General features: G+C 50.9%; 2 protein-coding genes across 3 annotated transcripts; both read left to right on the forward strand.

Annotated features, from left to right (window-relative positions):
• The first annotated feature begins 9,763 nt into the window (after positions 1-9,763).
• On the forward strand, positions 9,764-12,617 carry PCNA (proliferating cell nuclear antigen). The gene is made up of 6 exons (XM_086477112.1): positions 9,764-10,020; positions 10,586-10,683; positions 11,097-11,164; positions 11,329-11,523; positions 11,827-11,950; positions 12,079-12,617. The coding sequence occupies exons 1-6, from the start codon at positions 9,800-9,802 to the stop codon at positions 12,159-12,161; spliced, it is 789 nt and encodes a 262-aa protein (XP_086333238.1). The 5' UTR covers positions 9,764-9,799; the 3' UTR covers positions 12,162-12,617.
• Positions 12,618-14,569: 1,952 nt separating this feature from the next.
• TMEM230 (transmembrane protein 230) lies at positions 14,570-19,365 on the forward strand. Of its 2 annotated transcripts, none has more exons than XM_009958401.2 (4): positions 14,570-15,117; positions 17,437-17,564; positions 18,037-18,159; positions 19,087-19,365. In XM_009958401.2, the coding sequence occupies exons 2-4, from the start codon at positions 17,466-17,468 to the stop codon at positions 19,225-19,227; spliced, it is 363 nt and encodes a 120-aa protein (XP_009956703.1). In that variant the 5' UTR covers positions 14,570-15,117; positions 17,437-17,465; the 3' UTR covers positions 19,228-19,365. The 2 variants fall into 2 exon arrangements, with proteins under 2 accessions (XP_009956703.1, XP_086333266.1); XM_086477140.1 differs by having other exon boundaries at positions 14,570-15,113.
• The last annotated feature ends 572 nt before the right edge of the window (positions 19,366-19,937 follow it).

A 19,937-nucleotide genomic window follows, 5' to 3' on the forward strand; every position in this document is an offset into this window, starting at 1 on the left:
GACGCTTGCTGCAAAGCAGCTTGCAGCAGCAAGCAAAGAGGGCAAACCGGCAGAGACGACAGCGAGCGATGCTCGCCGAGGGCTATCGCCGGTGAAAATTTAAGCTCATTACCGAGTCAGTGCTTCTGCCAAGGGCTTGGGACTGCAAGGGGCAGGTTTGGGCTGTGCTAAGGCACAGACTGCACACAGAGCGTCCCACAACGCCAGCACAGACAGCGTTTCAGGGAAGCTGGGTCTAATAGATGCTATTCTGTCACCAATTCTGCTGCTCCCCTAAGAAACATCAGGTTTCTGATGCCTCTTCTGTGCTGTTTCCTCCTAATTCTGCCCTTGAAACAAAAGCCTGGAGAGACTCAGACTTGCAGGAAGTTAACCCAGAAATTATGACTTGTCTCCTTTCTCAGCCCCTGGACAACACTCTCTCCTTTACCCTTCCACGGACCTTTTTTCTGCCTTTTTTTGGTTGTTATTTAGGTTCTTCCTGAAAGCGAAGCTATTTAGCCCCAGGCTGATCCACACATACACCTGATCATGCCTGAACCAACTATGACTTTGAGGTAGCAACTAACACAGCACGACATTGGTACCTAAAAGCTTCAACCTTGCACCAGGGTCTCCTCGAACCTTGCCCAGACGGAATGAAAGCGCAGCCCCGTCACCCTTCAGCAATCCCAACACTTCCCACTGGTGCCCCTGCACTGGGCTACAGCTGTCTCCAGCTGTATTTATTCCGTATTCTTTTACCACACCTCTCCCTCACCCATTTTTCCTGTTAGTTCAGCCGTTGATATACCCTCTGCCTCTCTCCTCCCAGGCAGAAGGAGGGCAGAGCACTTGGCGCAAATGCCTGCCAGGATGTCAGAAACCTATGTGCACGATGCAGAGCCGGGAAACAATGAAAACCCCTCAACAAGAGCAAAGCAAACTTTCCCTCCGGTTACCTTGGAATCTGGCTTTATTCTTCTGTTTCTTTTACAGGGTAAGCATTAAGTCTATTAAAACAAAATCAGATGCAGTAGCTTGTACTGGCTTTTGTTTTACCAACATGGAGTTATTAAATTGAAGGGCTCTTTTTGGTACAGATCTGCCTGTCCAGCAAGCCCAGATTTACCATCTCAATATTGAAGGCTGCTCAAAGATTCAAAGGAGTAATGCAGGAATAAAATCAAGACAGCGACGTACATTTTATCCTAACTCGTTCATTTCTACCCAAGTCATGACGAGAAGAAAGGGTAAAACCCCCAGATCTCTGCGAGGGCTGTCTCTTTTCTGGCAAACCAGAGCCGAGGGAGGAAAAAAGCCAGAAACCTGCTTGCCTGTTGTATTTGTGAAATCAGCAGATCGAAGCAACATTTGTGAACAAATATTTTATCACCTGAAGAAAGATGCACGGAGAAATGAGTCGTTTCAGCTTTCTTTAAACAACTTAACTCCTGCAAGCTTGCAGTCAGAAATTTGTGCCCACATTTTAAATGGCTTTCTCGCAGCGGCAGCTGTGAGCGCTCGGTGGTTTCGCCCAAGTATCCATGACATGATCTCAGTTGTCATAGAAACAAGTCAGCTGTCTCCCTGCCAAAAATTTTCTGCCCAATACAGAGATAGAGTGAAGCATTCAACACTGGTAGATTAAATTAGTTCAAGAAATCCCATTATTTGTGCACCTTTCTTGAAGCAAGGCGCTGCTTTATTTAGACTTCCTGCCAGATTTTAACAAAAAGCTCTGATGGAAAATGCTAATACACTGCTAAAAAGAAAAATACAGTTGCTTTCTCAGGCAATAAAATTGACAGCTGGAACAACAGGGACCAACTGTACTACAGCCTCTACTATTCTCACCTCTGAGCACATTTGCAGGATCAAGGCCAACGTAATTAGTCTAATGGATGTGCACCCAGCGGCCTCAGTTATGGAAATCTCAATGTTTTTCTAAAGTGGTTTTATTTCCTACGTCCGGGAAAACCGTCTGCCCTGTTCCCCTCCGCCCCTCTTCACTGCTTTACCTACACGGCACCCGCCCATCTCCGACAGCTGCCGCGCCACAGCCAAACCCCCCTCAGGCAGATCCACCGAGGTGACAGCAAGGCAAAAAATCGACCCGTTACTCCCTAATGAACAGGATATTCCCTTCTAAAGGTTTACAAGCTCAGAAGGGTGAAACAAGAGAGAGAAGTTTGGAGACTACTAACACTAGAAGGAAAAAGCAAACAAGCGTCCGGGCCCTGAAAAAGCACGGGCTTTTTGCAAGCGGGCACAAAGTACGTGTCCTGGTGCTGGTCTAAGGAAATGTGCTTGAACTTCTTGGGCTGTGAAGTTATCTGCAGGGCAATGAAATTCAAGTTTCTCATGTTCCCCCATCAAGATATCCCACCAAGCTGGCATCTAGTGGCGACTGCTCGATTTGTTGTCTCAAAAAAAATCAGCTCAGGTTTCATTTATGTCATTTATGTTGACATGGGACTCCCTTCCCCATCCCCAAAAAAAACATATTCCAGTTGAAAGCAGGCACAGAAATCAGGCCATGCCTAAAAATGGAGACCATTAGCAGATAACATCACAAAAGGCCTAAATGTTTGCACAGGGGCTGAAATAACTAAGAAAACTCCCACTGCCATCCCATGTTCCCGAAGCCGCCCGCTTTGTTCTGAAGCTCAGCTCGCCAGTGGGATGTGATCGGAGCTATGCACAGTTTGCATTTCGCAGCACAACGGTCTGATACAAGAGCCTGGTCTCAGTGTCAGCAAATATGATTCATGTGAAGTCGCATATCCCTGTGACTCACTCAGCACAAGTTAATCCTCTGCCTGGCCCCCAACACAGCACCCGCTCCGGGGTCTGTTTATTCCAGGAAATCAAGAAGGTAAATCCATCAGGCTCCAAGTCCTTTTGAGAAGCTATTGTATACAAAAGAGCACAAAAATAGGTTGCTGGTTCTGGCATTCCCCCAGAATTTCCTACTGCTAAGAAAGGAACCTGCCTCCCCCTCTGAAACACGTGATGGAGATGTTTTGGAGATAGGCTTCAGCGCTGGGTTCTCCTGGCTCTAACTGGCATCCCTCTGCTATCGCGGCATTTGCCGAACCGGCAGACTTTGTTGTCCCTGCAGAGACAGAGAAACACGTCCAGAAACCAGAAAGCAAAGCTCCTAAGTGCCTCTTGGAACTGGTGTCTGAAAGAGGCTGCCCCAGCTTGGAGCTGTGTCTGCGCGATTCTGCCGAGAGATTTCGATCTGTCGTTATTTGGAAGAGCTGTGAAAAACAAGAGGGAGAACAAACAGCTCTGCAGCCACAGGCACACTATTTGCATTGGAAAGTCAGTGCAGGAAAAGTCTATTTTTGTTGTCTGAAAGGAGAGCTTGCATCATGCCAAGGCTGACGGCTTCTGACCCGCAATTCCTCTGGAGTTATACATATTTTTTCCAAAACCTAAACAGAAAATAAACCTTACCAGTCTGTTTAATTTGCTGACTATAAGGTGGCACCACAATCTTGTTCACATTTCTCTACCAGTCAATCCCATCGGCTTTATCTGAACTAATCCAGGAAAGGAGCCGTGCAGGACTTGGGCCGGTATGTTTAGATGTAATCCCGATGAACCCAAAGCAGTTGTTTTCTGAAGTCACAGGTGGCATCATAAACCTACACACTACCACACCACTTGGTCTGAAAAGAAAGCTATGAAATCTCCACCGTCCTCTACAATCCCGTAAAACATACATCAGAGAAAAATCAGGTGAAGCAGATCACCAGGAGGGACGCACGCTAACACAGACCACATTTGGGGGGAAAACAATACAACTATTGACAGGCACGGTAATAATTTTCTGTCCCGAATTCCTGCATGATGTGTCCAGGTTAATTCAAAGAAAAGTGGCAGTATTCGTTTTCTTTCAGAAAGGAAATATGGATTTGCTTGGAAACACTGCATCTTCGCCTAAGTTGGTTTCCTAAGGGTTTTATCTCCAAGGGTAGCCTACCCCTGCTGCACATCACTGCTCGGTAAAAGCAGGCAGGAGGATACACTCATTTTCTTGCCCCCTGATGTGTGGTACGCCGTTGACAGACAGCGACATCAGTCCTCGGTTTTCCTCCTTGCTGGGAAGAGAAATGCAAACATCTCATCACAGCTTCCCTCTTCTCAGCACCAAGCATCCCTCCCTTCACAAGAATCACCCCCAGCAGCGCTTCGGACGTGCCGGCGCAGACACCGTCCGCGTGCAGAACAGCTCGTGTGAGCCCCGAGCCCAGCCTGCAACGGGGGGCTGAGGGCAGCACGAACGGCCATGGGGAGCTGTGGGTGCGCCACGGCCTCCTCCACCACCCCGCGCTGTACTGACCTGGTCGCACTCAGCAACGAGACGCGATCGGAGCGAGGACAGACCGCTGGAGCGGCAAGAGGGAACTCGGTAAGAAGCTCCCAGATCCACTAAGACCCAGCAGGAACGCTCCAGAAAACAGGGCAGCCATCTGCCTGGAGGTAACGGCAACTTTCAGGTGCTGCCAAGAGAGACACTCTCTTGTGTAGCCCTCCAGACCAGACACAAATAAATCACCTCGTCCTTAGATAAGGATGGGGAACAGAGGGCAGCTCTGAACTATCCAAAGGGCTGAGTAACAGAAAAGCAATGTGCACTCGGGGGGTTTAACCTCAGCACTGAGAGTCTCCGTGCTCGCTCTGTCATGCTGCGCACAGCTCCGTGCGGACTGGCAAGGACAGGACCTCCTCACATCCAACCCCTACCATGACAAAATCTTCCTGGGATCAAACTTCTCTCTCATGGCCACAAATGAGCAAGGAACCGGGCAGCTCAATGGAGAGCCTGCGCACTTTGCAAAAGACACCATCCAAAGGAAAAGCTGAGCAGCTCTTCCGTCAGCTCCAGGGCAGGCCAGACGCTGGCAAAGGTATTAACTTCGACAGCCGGTTATAATGAGCTCCATCAGAAATGCAATCAGTCCCATTTCTCATTGCCACAATTACCAGTAAGAGATAACAACGCACTCCTCTTGGCAGGACACGCATAAAGCTGAGCATCAAGCAGCAAGGAAGGCTGAAATGTGTTCTCACCTCAGACCTGAGATTGCTAGCATCTCTCAACAATAAATGAGGATCATGCTTCAGCAGAAGCCAAGCAAACTGATGCTTGGTATCAAGCCTAAAATATTAAGAGCTATTAAGAAAATAAGCCTTTGGGGTGGGTCTGGAAGCAGACTTGTACTTCTGCCTCTCTTAATCATGGAAGAAGATGAAGACAGGCATCACTGTGGTGGTTTATTGGTTTTGGTCCTACGAGAACCTCATCTTGTTATCACGACTCCCAACTACTCAGAGCTCTCCTGTGACCTGGGAAGCAACACGATTTGAAATCGCCTAAACCTTCAGAGCGCCTGCACTGTTATTCCTCTACATCCTGCCCCCTCTCCTGAGCTGAACGACAAAATCGGAGCTGCTGCAGCCTTTCCAGCGCACGTTCACATCTACACCCTCCCGAGCAGACCTCAGGGACAGTTCCGTGTCAGCACCAGCATCCAAACGCCCGGCATTTACTTCGCTGAGTATCTTCAAAGCACTTTAGAGCACTAGGGAAGTCTTGCAAAATGCCTGGAAGCACAAGAAATCACGAGGCTTGGAAGCCAGAGTCCTTCGCTCTTTGTACCACACAGATGCAGCCAGATGAAAGGTCACCTCATCAGTCCACTGCAAAACCGGGCTGGAAAGACCAAGACTCCTCATCATCGAACCCTTCTTAAGTACGGAAACATTTCACCCTTGCACACTTCACGCCTGCTCTGCAAGGCCTGTTGCAATCACCGTCGCCCCTTTTCCCGTACGAAACGAGCGTGCCCAGCAGCCGTGGGTGCAGCGGGGTGCCGAACGCCGCACGGTGGCAAAATCCACCTGCGTGGGCCGTTGCCAAAAACGCCCGCCAACAACACACTTCCATTTGCTCTTTCAGCTGCCACCTCTCTTAAAAGGGACGGTGTTTTCCAGTGAGACCCTGTCTGCCAGCGACAAAGGGGTCGGCAAACAAAGCCACAAGTGACGTAGGGGTGTGACCTGCAGCCCAGATGAGCCTGCCTCCAGGCAGACCTGCCCTCCTCCCCTTCCCTGGGACTGCGCCATGGGAGGGCTGAGCCCCCCCGCCCCGATTTCAGACAACTACTAGTGCAGCGACCCAGCAAAAGAAGGACAGAAAAGGGAAAAACCTTTTGTCCTCACTGTCGAGTCACACAAAGCACAAACTGCTCTTGAGAAAAGATCTTAAAATCCCATTAAACCAGCAGAAGTGTTCAGGAGCTCTGCACGCATCGTGAAACAATTTTCTCTTGCACTTTTCCTGTTCTCTTTGGAAGAAAAGGCAGGAAACTAGAAACAGGAACAGGAAACTAGAACTCGTCTCAATCATCTAATCTCAGATTATCTACTCACTAACAGCAGCAGTTAACAGCATCTAAGTCCTTTGGGCTAAGAAAATGGGTACCAAGCACAAACAGCATCAGGGCAAGTTCCCCTGTTTTTTTCACTGGGGAGATCAGAGGAAGTTCACTGAGCAGAGTAAACAGATGTTGCCTTGTTCCCTTTGAGACTAAGACTGTGAGTTGCACAACGGTTTTAACAAAAATCGATTTTAAAATGTTCTGGCACGAACTGGGCTCAGCTGAAGCAGCACAGTTTCAGCTCTAACCATCGCCCTGTGCCAGCGGGGAGGAACACATCAAAGCTGCGACATTGTGCGAGGGTTAGAGGACCAGAAAGTGAAACCAGCCTCTCGCTTTCCATCATCAAAACAGCAAATGGGAACAAGTACAAAATACAACCTTCTGGGTCAAATCTTAAAACCGGCCTTGATGTTTACATCTCATTTTAACCCGTTTCTTTTAATAGGCCGAGAGCTCTTCTCAGAAGACACAAGGGTTTCTGTAGAACACAATGCACATTGCTAAATTATTTTAATAACTGAATGACAAAGCAGAAATGGGAATCTTCCCTCTCGACAGGAGCAGCTGCAGGTAACGCACCGGGCAGGCTAAGGCCACCGATAAACGGGACACCCACGAGCAGTTCTGCTGCGCTGGCTTTATGCTGAGGATATTTTGCCAGGCTCTGCCAGGCATTTCCCGAGCACTAAAAACACAACGGCTTGATCTCAGGGGAGGGAAGAAAAATCTTCCGCTGAGGTCTGCTGCCACGGGAAGCACAACGCTGAAAGGTTTTACTAATGGCAGGATTCCTGTTACCAGGTAACCTCCTACCAGGCATGATTTTAACAGTTTTGGGAAATTCTCTGCCTCCCATTACTGCTTTCTACTGTTAAGAGACATCATGGTCAGCACCCCAGAGGAGCTGTTCTTCACTGCTTGGAAACATCTTTTCTTTTTTTTGCTCTTGCAATTCATTTGAGCTGCTTTAGGACAAGCAGTACGATGTAAATGTTCCCTCTCTCTAGTAAGGACGCTTCAAGTCATTGACTCGAAGGTAGTATTAGAGGAGCCCTTCAGAAGGCTCATGATACGTAAAAAGCATACTTGCCTGCAGATAACAAGATTGCACTCAAAATAGCGGCCCTCTGACCTTCTTTAGGCATGCACAGCAAGTAGCTAAAGCAAGATCGCAGCTCGGCCGAGGGAGTTTGTTTGCATACCGGGTAAGCAGCACCAGTCTTTGCTGGAGGATGTCTTCCAACTCCCACAAAAGTTCTGGAATAGAAAAGTCCCTGAAGATTTTCTGCCACAAAGTAAATTCCAACTGAGACAAACATCCTTATCTAGAGGAGAACAGCTTTGCCCGACGCACAACAACAACAAAACAGGAGCCATCTTACGGGCTGGTCAGCAAATCTGAGTGTGAGACAGCTTCACGTAAGCTACAAAACAGGGAGAAACTTCAGATCTACATCAAGGCAACCCATTCTCAGCACTTCCCATCCCAGTTCCCTTTCTAATCACCTAAGAACAATAAAGCTTCCTCAAACCTGACTGTACCGCTCCTAGCAGGTGCTAAACCGGCATCCAAAAAAGCACTAAATGGGATGTTTAAATCGCAAAAGACAGTTTTGCCTGATGATTTCATGCTTCTCTGAACTGTGTAACTCGTGCATTAGCAGAGGAAATGTCAATATGATGCTACTAAAGGCAAACGGACAAGCACGGGGTCGCTCCCAAGATACGCGCATTAAACGCCAACAGAGTGAAGATCCGCTTTTCCCTCCAGTTTTTGCTCTCCGTGACCCTGCAAACATTATTTACAAGGTTTTTCTTGACTGCTTATTCCTCTTGGTCCTCTTTGGGGAGGCGCAGCAGTAAAGATGACGAGGGCGACGACATGGCTCGCGGAGCAACTGCCAAGCTGGGAGCATCCAACTGGGCTTGGGCTTGGAGCAGAAGAGCCGTTACAGGAAAACAAGAGTCAAGTTGTCTTTTCACGGCTCTTCTTCGGAGAAACGCAACCGTTAAACCTCACTAAACTACCGATGGAGCCCACGCACCCCACGCCAGGGAAGGGTTTTACTGAAGGATGACTTAGGAGACACCGAGGTCTTCCCCAAGGGAACCTGCTGGGTTTTGTAACCCCCACTTGAGATACCCCATAAAAATGGTTTATACCCAGATCTCCACACTCCTAAAAGGCGAGATCCGGGACCGGTTGTCCAGCCGCGGACAGACGCTCCCCCGGGGCCGGGCTTTGCTCGGTCGGGGCCGGTTTTGGGGCTGTCGCAGCGCGGGGGGATAAACCAAGCGACGGGCCCCGCAGGTGCACAGGGTGCGGGGCAAGACGGGGGTCGCAGCAGCGGCTCCGGTCCCGGCGAGAGGAGGAGTAGGCGGCGGGTCCCCCCGCGATCCGCAGGCCGCGCAGCCAGCCCGCCCGCCGCAGGCCCCGCGCCCCGCCGCCGATCTCGGCGCCCCGCCGCCTCCCCGCTCCCCGGCCTGTCCCCTCCGCTCCCCGGCCCTCGTCCCACCTTCTCCTCGGGCTCCCGCGCCCCGCCGGTCTCCCGGCCGAGCCGCTGCCGCAGCTCGCTCATGCCGGACCCGCGCTCGCCGCCGCTCCGCCGCCGCTGCCGTTGCGCCCCCCCCCCCCCCCCCACGCCGCCACTAGGGGGCGTGTGAGGGCAGAGCGCCGCGGAGCCGCCGCCGCCCAATCGGCGGCGCGGGATGGAAGAGGGGGCGGGGTTTCGCCCAACCCTGGCTCCGCCCAAGTGTACCCGGATGTGAGCCCGCTGGCGCCATGATGGTCAGGCGCAGGCGCGTAGCTGTGGGCGGCCCCGTCGCTTCGCGGTCGGGGAGACCCCGCGCGCGGGAAGTTCAGGGGCGCCGGGAGCCTCGTGAGGGATTAGTCTGAAAGAGGCCATTGCCGCGGGTTTCCGCTCGGCCCTGGGGTTCCTGTCGGGAACCGGCCTCTGAGGAGAGGCGCGCCGAGCTGTCCCGACGGACAGGCCCTGCCGGTGGCACCGGCACCGCACGGATCAGAAACACACCCCGCCCCCCCCCCCCCCCCCCACCTCCGCCGGGCCGCCCACCCCGCTATGCCCCGCACGGCTCGCGCCAAGGTGGGCGGGGCTGTACCCCTCGTGGTGATTGGCTCCCGCCGGACGAGGGGGCAGGATTAAGGGGAAGAGCAGTGTCGGGATTGGCCGGAGAGCGAGGGGACCTGACCATGGATAGGGTTTCTCTGAGGGAGCGGAGGGCCGCGGCAGTGGGCGGGGCGGAGGAGGGTATAAAAGGGGGGGTTCGGTGGGCCGCGGTTGTTGGCGGCCGGTCGCGCTGTTGGGTGTCCGTGTGCGGTCCCTCTCGCTGCGGCTGCCAAGATGTTCGAGGCGCGGCTGGTGCAGGGCTCGGTGCTCAAGCGGGTGCTGGAGGCCCTCAAGGACCTCATCACCGAGGCCTGCTGGGACCTGGGCTCGGGCGGCATCAGCCTGCAGAGCATGGACTCCTCGCACGTCTCCCTGGTGCAGCTCACGCTGCGTTCCGAGGGCTTCGACACCTACCGCTGCGACCGCAACATCGCCATGGGCGTCAACCTCTCCAGGTGGGGGGGGGGGGGGGGGGGGCGGCGGGGCCTCTTCGGGCGCTGGAACGGGCCTGGGGCGCTGAGGGGAGCGGGGCCGACCGGGCCCTGGGGCGGGGAGGTGGGTGGTGGAATGTGGGCGCCTCTACCCTCGCCGTCCCGGGCGCGCAGCCCCGGGCGGGGGCTACTGGAGGCCGCTCAGGGCCTCTCGCAGCCCTTCCCAGCCCTTCCCCCATTCTTTGCCGAGCTCTCGCGCCGTTTTTTGCGGCGCGCGCGCGGGGCCCGACGGCGGCGGTGACGTCACTGCCGGCGCCGTGGCGGGAAAGCCTGGCGGGGAGCGGTGTGGGGGGAGGCCGATCGCCGCCCGCCATGGCGCCTCCCCGGCCGGCCCGGCCCTCGCTCCGCCGCCCCGGGAGGGGGCTGTGGCGTGGGGCGAGCCCCAGCTCTGCACTCCCCCCCGCACGGCGCCGTGTGCGCGGCCGGGGCTGCCGCTCGCCGGGCTCGTTTTCAGGCTATGCTGGCACCGGGTGCGTGTTCCTGCGGGCGCCTTGTCGGTCTGAGAGTAACCCGCCCTGTCCCCCCTTAGCATGTCCAAAATACTGAAGTGTGCCGGGAACGAAGACATCATCACTCTCCGAGCAGAAGACAATGCGGACACGTTGGCTCTTGTGTTTGAAGCACCAAGTGAGTGTTGGGTTTGGGAACTGATTGACTACTGTGATGTTTGTAGGCGTAAGCCATGTGGATGGGGAAAGGAAATTACTATAAATAGTTCAGAAATGGGAGGTGTCACCTGATAGTTAAGCTCTTGAAACAAGCTGGAGATGGGAGCTTAGTCCACTTGACCAAAAGTTCCTTTTGAAAGAGGAAAAACTCTTCTTTAGGCCACACACCGATGCTCTTGGCAGGTTGGTGTCCCCTTACAGCCCACAAAATGCAAACAGTGACCTCTGGGTTGCTTCCAGATTACCAGCTCTAATTAAAGAGGGTGGATCTTAATGTCATAAGTGAGGTGGTTTTGATTGGGGGGGCAAAACTTAAATCCAGGATGTGAATTTCTTGGACGCACTTGGTCAGACTGTGCTTTGTTTCTTTAGATCAGGAGAAGGTTTCTGATTATGAGATGAAGCTAATGGATCTCGATGTGGAGCAGCTCGGAATTCCAGTAAGTAGTGGCTCGAATGACTGGCAACCCTGTCTCTTAAAAGTGAGTCACATCAGACTTCAGAGTTTGAGCTGGTAAAATAACTGCTTTTGGAAAGACTAGGTGAGTGTGGTGACTACACCAGTTGTCTTGGTAGAAGCTGCATTGTGACGCTTCCTTCACAGGAACAAGAATACAGTTGCGTAGTGAAAATGCCGTCTGCTGAGTTCGCCCGCATTTGTAGAGATCTCAGCCATATCGGCGACGCCGTTGTCATCTCCTGTGCCAAAGACGGGGTGAAATTTTCAGCTAATGGCGAGCTGGGCAACGGGAACATCAAGCTGTCGCAGACCAGTAACGTGGACAAAGAGGAAGAAGCTGTAAGTCAAGCGTTCACGGTTACTGCAGTGTCTTCAGTGTTGAGGTTTCTACTAATGTGACTAATCCTCTGATGTATTGGGGGCTAAAGCTGGGTGATTGGGTCGTGTATCTCTCTGGTTTATAGACTAGAGTCACCAGATCGTTGCCAGCTTTAGGCCCTTACCCCTGGGGCCTGCAGGCGGTGCTCAGCAGACCCGAGTGGGGAGCAGCACTGGCTGCCTTTGCTTGAGATGTCAGAGTTGGAGAGGCTTGAGGGAACTTGCTGGATTTCTGGAAGTCTAACCTGGCCTGTGCTTTTCTAGGTTACAATAGAGATGAACGAGCCAGTCCAATTGACCTTTGCTCTGAGGTACTTGAACTTTTTTACCAAAGCCACTCCCCTGTCACCCACAGTGACGCTGAGCATGTCTGCAGATGTTCCTCTCGGTAAGTAGAAGCAGCTCTCCTTGAAACATCTTGTAGGGCGCTGCCACCTTAGACCTGCGTTAAGAACCCTTGACCGAATGGCTTTGCTGCAGAACCTCCTGAATGCTGTTGTGTTTTCTTTTTCCCAGTTGTGGAGTACAAGATTGCTGATATGGGACACTTAAAATACTACCTGGCTCCAAAGATTGAAGACCAACAAGAAGGCTCTTAATCGGAGTAGGACTGAGGGGGAGATGTGGTCAGCTCTTGGGAGAGGACAACTGATGTGGAGAAGAGAACAGTGGTGGTAGCAGTTTCAGTGCATTGGAGCATCGGATGGGCGCTGTTAGGCACGTTGTGTAGATATCTCTGTAAATATTTTTCAACTTACTATTTTGCTATACTGGTGTTGTTGGAAATAGGAAATGTTTTTTTAGTCTATCTTGTACTTCCAGTAATCTTTTAAATGCTTCCTGAAGGTGAAATATCTTACTCCTCTCAACCTGTGTTAGAGAAGGGGTGCAATATTGAACTCAAGTAAAGATGATGTTCCCGAGAGTTTCACCTGTGGACCTGTAGTTGACTAGGGTCGCTGTTCAATTGTGTCACGAGTTCTTGACCTTCATTTATTTTCAAAGCTGGTATTCTAACTGAAACTTGGAAAATGGAAATAAAGGATATAATTTCATGTGTTTTATCCTGTTTAAATGTGGACGGATGAATCGATGCTCTGCCGAACCATGCTGATGATCCCTAGCTCCTCTTTCAAAGGCTCTCCAACAGGCGAGCTTGTGCTTTGCGCTGGAGTTACCAGCTTCTGCTTCGATCATTTCGATGCGCTGAAATGGAGGGCCCTGGCTACAGTTTGAATAACTAATTGGCCTGTGATGCCGTTTCCTTTAAGCAGAGGAGGTTTGTGAAACAGGTTTTCCTTGACACACATGAGCTTCGGCGGATGCCAGAGCTGCCTCTAGCAGGGGCTGTTCTGTAGCTGCTGCTCTGGCTCTCGGGGAGGTCGGGGTGCGTAGGCGCACGCTGCGGTGTAGCTGCGGCTGGAAGCTGCTTGGTGTGAGCTGTGTGAGCCCTCCTGCGTCTGGTCCTGCTGCTCTGCCTTGATGCTAAGCTGCTCCTCAACAGGCTGCGTTCATTGGGTGTCTTTCTCCCCCACCCTACATGTGTCTGTTGATGCCTGTGCCACCAGCAATTCCTCTTCACTGAGAATGCGTGGTCATGTTCGTATTGTTGGTGAAGAATTATAAACAAGGTTCACAGCGTGTTTCACCCAGAAGGTTTGATCATGAAAAACAGGATTTGAAAACAGTTTCAGGGAGCTACTGTGGCTTTTTATCTTTGCTTATGGGATTGCTACCAGCTAGTAGCCATAAATCCTTCCTCTCTGGAACCTGAAGAGCTGTGTAGTTGGCTTGATCCGCGCTGGGTGGTAAGTAGTACTCACAGGCTCATTAGCGCTGTGGGTATTTTTTGGGGAGGCTGTGTACTTCCCACCAGCCAGCAATACAAGAGTATAAACTGCCTGAAAACGTGGCCCTTGGAAAACCCAACTGATTTAGCAGAAGAATTTCACAAGGTGGCAGTACTGATTAAGAAACAAATTCTGCTGTGTCAGAATGATACGGCCGTGGTCACAAAAACTTGTCCCTGCTCGAAGCTGGGGGACAGGATTTCTCAATGCCCCTGCCCTTGATTCTTTGTCGGTAGCAGCGCTGCTTTACTCGTAGAGATGGCTCAGACCATGGTTTTCTTCTGCTGTGACGCAGATGGCTCCCTGCGTGGTTTTTAGCTCCCATATTGAGCTTTGTCTTGTGTCTGCAGCCCATACCCACTTATCCTCTTGACCTTTCTTAGCCTCCTGACTAATCCAGCACCTTCTAAGAAAAAATCTTGGAAGCGAGAGGTGACCCAGTTGCTCTAAGGTTTCTCGGCAATTGCTGAGTTACTGCCCAGAACGGTAGTGGTGGGTACTGTAGATAACCAGGAGGCTTTTCCCACTCCGGAGATGATGCTTCCCAGATGGGATGGCTGTTGTGGTACCCACAAGTACAGCAAGGAGATGGGTGCTTCATTGAAGAACAAAATATTGATGGTGTTGAAACAGGGAAGGATCCTGGGCTTCAATGGTGTGCGTAAAGCTGGGCTGGTGATGGAAGCAAATTTTTTGGTGCAATCTCCTGCTGTGGTGGGGGGTTACCAAGCTCTTATTTCTGCTATTCTACTAATAAACATGTTGTAAAAACAAGCCAAATGGTTTAATTGCTTATTTTTGCAGCTGTAATGACCAAATTGAGTAGCCTCATGTTGTAAGAAACATCATTTAACATCAATATCTATGCACTTGTGTGTTGATTTGTGTACTGTCTGCTTTCTGGATAAAGCCTGAAAGCAGCTGAATGTTTACTTTGCCATTGCCATACCCAAATACTCGAGATGTTCCCTTTAAAAAAAAAAAAAAAAGCTGGGGAGGCTTAGTAAATGCTGTGTGTTTCTCCATGTCTGAGAGAGTAAGCTTTTTGAAGTTTAAATATATAGACTTCCTTACCAGGGAGGAAAGAGAGGGAGGGAGAAATCTTTGAAACTCAAGGAGATGAGGCTTTCCAGGCTCTAAATCCAGTGTGTATTTTATTAATTTACAGGAACCGGAACCATGGCAAGTCCTGCAGTTGCCGTGTTGGGAGCAGCTGGAGGCAGTAGATCCCTGGCTCTGTTTCAGCTGGTGGGTTAATACTGTTCCAGGAGCTAGAAATATTTTGCTGGCTATAGCTTGTCTGCCTTGTACTTAGCCCTCATGGAGGGCGGTGCCGGGTCGGGCAGTTTAATTATGTTCAGATCTTCCTTGAGAAAATTGACTTTATTTCTGCGTAGCAACACGCTGCTCAGTAAACCGCAGCCTTACGACGACGGATTCGCTCCGGTGGGTCTGGCGTGACGTGGGCCTGGTGACCAGGACGTGGTCCCTGCTGCCCAGCCCAAGGACACTGTGCTTCCAGCTACTAATGTGGAGCGTGAGGCTGAAAATAACCCAGCGGAGCTGAGCCAGCGAGAGGCCGCTGCCATAACCTGGAAGGACATTACTGTCATCAGGCATAAACTTCCTGGGTGGTTCTGCGGCCGGGGCAGCGCGGAAGAGAAGCGGCAGTGGGAGAGATGGGTCTGACCAGCACCACCAGTAGGTAACGGGTTTCGTGTGGGTTTATGGATGTTTTGAGGCTGTGCGAGGCAGGCCGTGCAGGCTGCAGTTTCGGGGGAGCTCCCAGACATCTTGGGAACTTCCTGTTTAGCAGCAGAGGAACCATTTCGGGTCTGGAGGAGGAGGGGGGCCGGGTGTGTTACTGGGTTGGGTGGGAGGGTTGAGCTCCCAAAAGGGCAAGAAATACCATTTCCTTCCCTCCCTTAGTCCTGGGCAGAGAGGGTAGAAAAATATATTGCGCTTATTGAGGGGATAACCCGGATTTTGGCTTGAAGTGCCATGTTGGCATTTACCGGCAAGCTCCCCTCGTGAGCCTGCGCTTTGCCCTGGAAGCCTTTCCCCAGGAGTTCTGACTGGGTTTAAAATGTGACCACAGCGCGTCATATTAGAAAATTTGGACTTACAAGTGTTATTTGCTGTTGCTTTGCCTCTTAAAAAACACGGCACTGAGCTTGTTTCTGATCTCGAACCAATGTAGAGCACCCGGAGCGTAAAGCTGAGTGAACTTGAACTCAGCCCTTAAACGGGAGGTCTGAGTATTTGATTTTTAAATTTTGTCCTTAATAGCAGCTTTCTCATTGGTAATGGGAAGGGCAGGACAATTTTTGCATGTGTAAATTGGCAATAATTCCTAGGAAGGTAGCAGGAGTAGCCTGGTAAATAATGGGACAGTTGGAATAAGCCCCCTGGTACTTGGGAGTGAAATGGGGCAGAGTCAGGAAATCTGACCCAGTTCAGATGTGCTGGTTGCTTTTGCCGCCTTCTCCTCCTGCCCATCGACCCCCTGGGAGCCCTTGGGGGGGGTATTTGAGTACTGTGACCTGGAACACCTGGATGTGTAAGGAGCTGAGGAGGGGGGTGTTACCCCCGTATAGGGGGGTGATATGTCCATTATTGATGTGGCCAGAAATGTGTTTTGTCTGTGCTTGGGTTTTGCTGTGGGGAAAAAAAAAAAGAAAAATGTTCAAGTTAAAGGTACAGCTGAGGGGGTTTGAGATCAGAGGGTGCTGGGGATTTTTTTATAAAAGTCAAATTTACTGCAGGAGGAATAAACCTGATGGCAGGGGACTGTGCCAGCAATTGGCGTGAGGGAGACAAAGGATTTCAGTTCAAGTGGAGATGTAACTATTGTGAGGAGATGCTGTTACCTTAGGAGCCAAATAGTGTTGTGGGAAAAGAATCTTTGTCCCTTCCTACTGGACCAGTTGGGATACGCGCTTTTGTTTCCTTTTTTGTTTTCTGAGAAAGTATGGAATAAAGCTGTTGAAGTTGGGAAGTGTGGAAAGTATTTTCTGCTTCACTTCTGGGAATTGTAGCCCTGGGCTGCAAGTGCAGGTTTGAGGTTGTGGGTGAGCAGAGACCTGCGCACAGGTCCTGCTGGGAGGAGTGTCCGGCCCTGTTAAATGGCTCTGCCGTGAGTCAGGGAGGTGTTGGCAGGCCAGATCCAGGCTTCAGCTCCTGAGAAGTTGGGCTCCGAGGCGCAGCAGCAAGCTGGCTCTGCCCCTCTCCCTGGGACTGTTGCTGCTGGCAGAAAAACAGCGGGGCTTGGCCTCCCGGCACGGTGAAATTGCAGGGTACGGCTCTGGCGTCACTAAATAAAGCTCTAACCAGAACGCTGCCTCCCTTGCAGCCAGACAGACAAGTGACCTATGATTTTTTTATGCTTCTTGCTGGTTTTTTGGTTACCTCATCCACCAACCACTCCATCCCCTTGTCATGCCCTCTCTGAGTCATGACTTGAGCTGTCTCAGGAATGACACCTCCATTTCATTCTAGTTTCCAGTGGTTTGGGGGTTTCTGTTTTTGTTTGTTTGGGTTTTTTGCGTTGTGGTTTGGTTGTTGTTTTTTTTTTTTTTTCCAAAATGGATCTATTGCAAAATATCCGGCTGTTTGAAAAGCTGCTTTGTTTATTTCTGGTTTGGGTTTATTTGCTAGTGTCCCTGTTTAGAAATAGCTGGACCTCGGCGATCTTGCTGCTGGCAGTGTGATCTCCTTGTGAAATCAGAGCTGGTTTATGCATTGTATATTATTCTGGAAATTCTCTCTTGTTTTAAACACAAGTTCTACCTTAGTTTGACTTTGCTTTCAAATATTGGCAAACCCTGTTGCAGCTATATCCAGGCTTCTGTATTTTGGGCTTAAATATGAAGCTTTGTTTGAAAAGATTTAATTTATGAAAAAGAACCAAGATGCGTTTTGGTTAGTACAGGCTTGACACTTTTGTTTCTCTTAAACTTGATCCATGTCTCTCAGACTCTTATTGCTCTGATTTATTTTTTTTTTCTGCTATTTTGTTTTCCAGGTTCTAGCTGATGCCCGGGCTTCCTTGTAATGATGCCGTCACGTACAAATCTGGCTGCTGGGATTCCCAATAGCAAAGTCAAATATTCCAAACTCTCCAGCACTGATGATGGATATATTGACCTGCAGGTAAAAAGTGGGGAAGAACATCTTTCTGCTGCTGCTCTGACTGTAAACCACTGGGAAAGGCTGCTATAGCTTTGCACGGGCATGGGAGGCTGCTCTTTTGGTCACCTCCAGTAGAGCAGCCTCAGCTCAGAAAGGTACAATGCTGCCAGCCACCACTTCGGCCCTTCTCCTCCAGAAAGCCCGTAGGGCTTAACTGGAAACAAGATTGCTTGTTTTATAGGGTGAGATGCGTTTCTTTGGAGGGAGGTGAAAATCAGAGCAGGTCTGGAAGCGATGGGTGTAAACGCTGGCGCAGAGAGCGGGGCCTCCATGGGCAGGATCCCTCACCCGAAGGCCCTTAGAGCCCTGCAGCAAAGCTGCTGCAACCGTTTGTCCCATGTCATCTCTGCTAGCTGTGGGATTCGCGCCTCTGCCGTGGTGGGATGGGAACTGTGCTGCATTAAGCTGTTTAATACTTGTTTTTTCCATCCAGTTTAAGAAGAGCCCACCAAAAATCCCCTACAAGGCAATTGCACTGGCTATTGTGCTCTTCATGATCGGGACCCTCCTCATTATCATAGGAGCCCTCCTTTTGGCAGGATACATTAGCAAAGGCGTAAGTGGTTTGATTAACGCTTCTGTTACGAGTTTTGCGTTGCTTGCCGGTTCCTCACAGCCTGCCACGGACCATCGTGTTCAGCGTAGAAATTCAGAGCAAAAGGCCTGTAAGCAAGAAAGTCATCCCCTCCACTGCCGCGCTGGCGTTTGCTGACAGCCCTGTTTCTCTGGCAGCAGAGGCCTCTCGTCTTGGAGGGCTGGAGCAGGTTCATGGCTGGGTTGGAGATCTGCCAGGGAGGGCTGAGTTTCTCTGTCCTCCTTGGGGTACAGTTTCATTTGAATCCTACATCCCTGCAGAGGTCAGCTTGCTGTCCTGGAAAAACTTCATGCTGGGGTCATCACTCCTCTAGTGAAGATGATCTGGTAACTCCTGTAGGAGATACCGACCCACTATACAGGACACAGCTCCACTCTTCTCCTCTGTTCGTGATCCACTGAGAGGGGATCTGTTGTTCGTAGCTGACTCGGTGCTCCTCTATGGCACGCTTCTCCTTTCACCTTCTGCTGGATGGAATCGCTTCACGGTTGGCAGCTGCTGCTTATCACTGTGGAAGCGGCAGCATTTTGGCTGTATCGGAGGCAGGCCAGGCACAGAGAGGAGAGCTCGCCGTCAGCCAAGCGTGCAGCACCCAGCCTGTGGCTGGCAGTTTTGATCTGTGATCAGTGTGAGGAGGAGCCACCCCTCCTATCTGAAGGAGAAGTTCAGTTGAGGGCTTCCTGTAGCAAGGAGGAGATGCCAGGGAGAGGACTTGGAGCTCAGCCTGAAGAAAACGGAGATATTTCTGATTGAAGAAGAATTTTGGGGTTTTTTTTCTCAGCTAGCCAGGCCTTAGGGGTGAATAATTGAGGCAGGACTTAAGGAAAAGGAAAGACACTCCCCGGTACAGATCTCTTCTTACTGCATTTGCATATCTCTCCTCCGCAGGGAACGGACCGTGCTATCCCTGTGCTCATCATCGGGATCCTGGTGTTTCTCCCAGGCTTCTACCACCTGCGCATCGCGTACTACGCCTCCAAAGGCTACCGGGGCTATTCCTACGATGACATCCCGGATTTCGATGATTGAGCAATGTATTTAATTGCATTAGAATTAGGTTGGTGGTCAGAGCTGTTGGTACGCTGGCTATCAGAGGGGGCCTGTAAGGCGGTAGGTGAGGTGTATCAGTCACAAGATGCCAGTTCCTGGTTTTGAGGTGTTGCAGGGTTTTCAGTTGGGGGGGGGGGGGAGGGGGGGGAGGGGGGCGGGGCTTGAGCACAGACATGACCAAAAGGATTGCAACATTAGGTGGGAAGAACATGTGATTTATTGTATTTTTCCTCTTTTGGTTACATAATGCTGGCTGCTTGAAAGAAGTTGCTGTTGGGCAAGGCAGTTCTAGCAGTTTTCCAAAAATCGATGAGCCAACTTCAGCAGCAAAGATCTTTGTTTTTTCTAACTTTTATGGAGTTTATTTTTGTTTCCAGTGAGATTGTGGTTATTGTTGGGTTACCATTGCAGACAGACACCATAGTTAAATTCTCCTTTTGCTCTCTGTCCATCAGAAATGCTTCCGATCTCCTTGTCCTGTGCTTGTCTGGAGTAACAAAGCCAGATGTGTATAAGAGGGGGAAAACTGCACTTGCATGAAATAACTTACACGTAGTGTGTTTGTTACACAACTCCTCTTGTCAGACTGACCGAGCTTATGTTCTCAGCAAACACATACTTCAGAAGCAAGCTCTTTCCCATGCCACTGTTACTTTTGGCAAAATCCGCTTAGCCTTTAAAAGGACTGT

The sequence above is a fragment of the Leptosomus discolor genome, chromosome 23, assembly GCF_034619465.1.
Source record: "Leptosomus discolor isolate bLepDis1 chromosome 23, bLepDis1.hap2, whole genome shotgun sequence".
Lineage (NCBI taxonomy): Eukaryota > Metazoa > Chordata > Aves > Leptosomiformes > Leptosomidae > Leptosomus > Leptosomus discolor.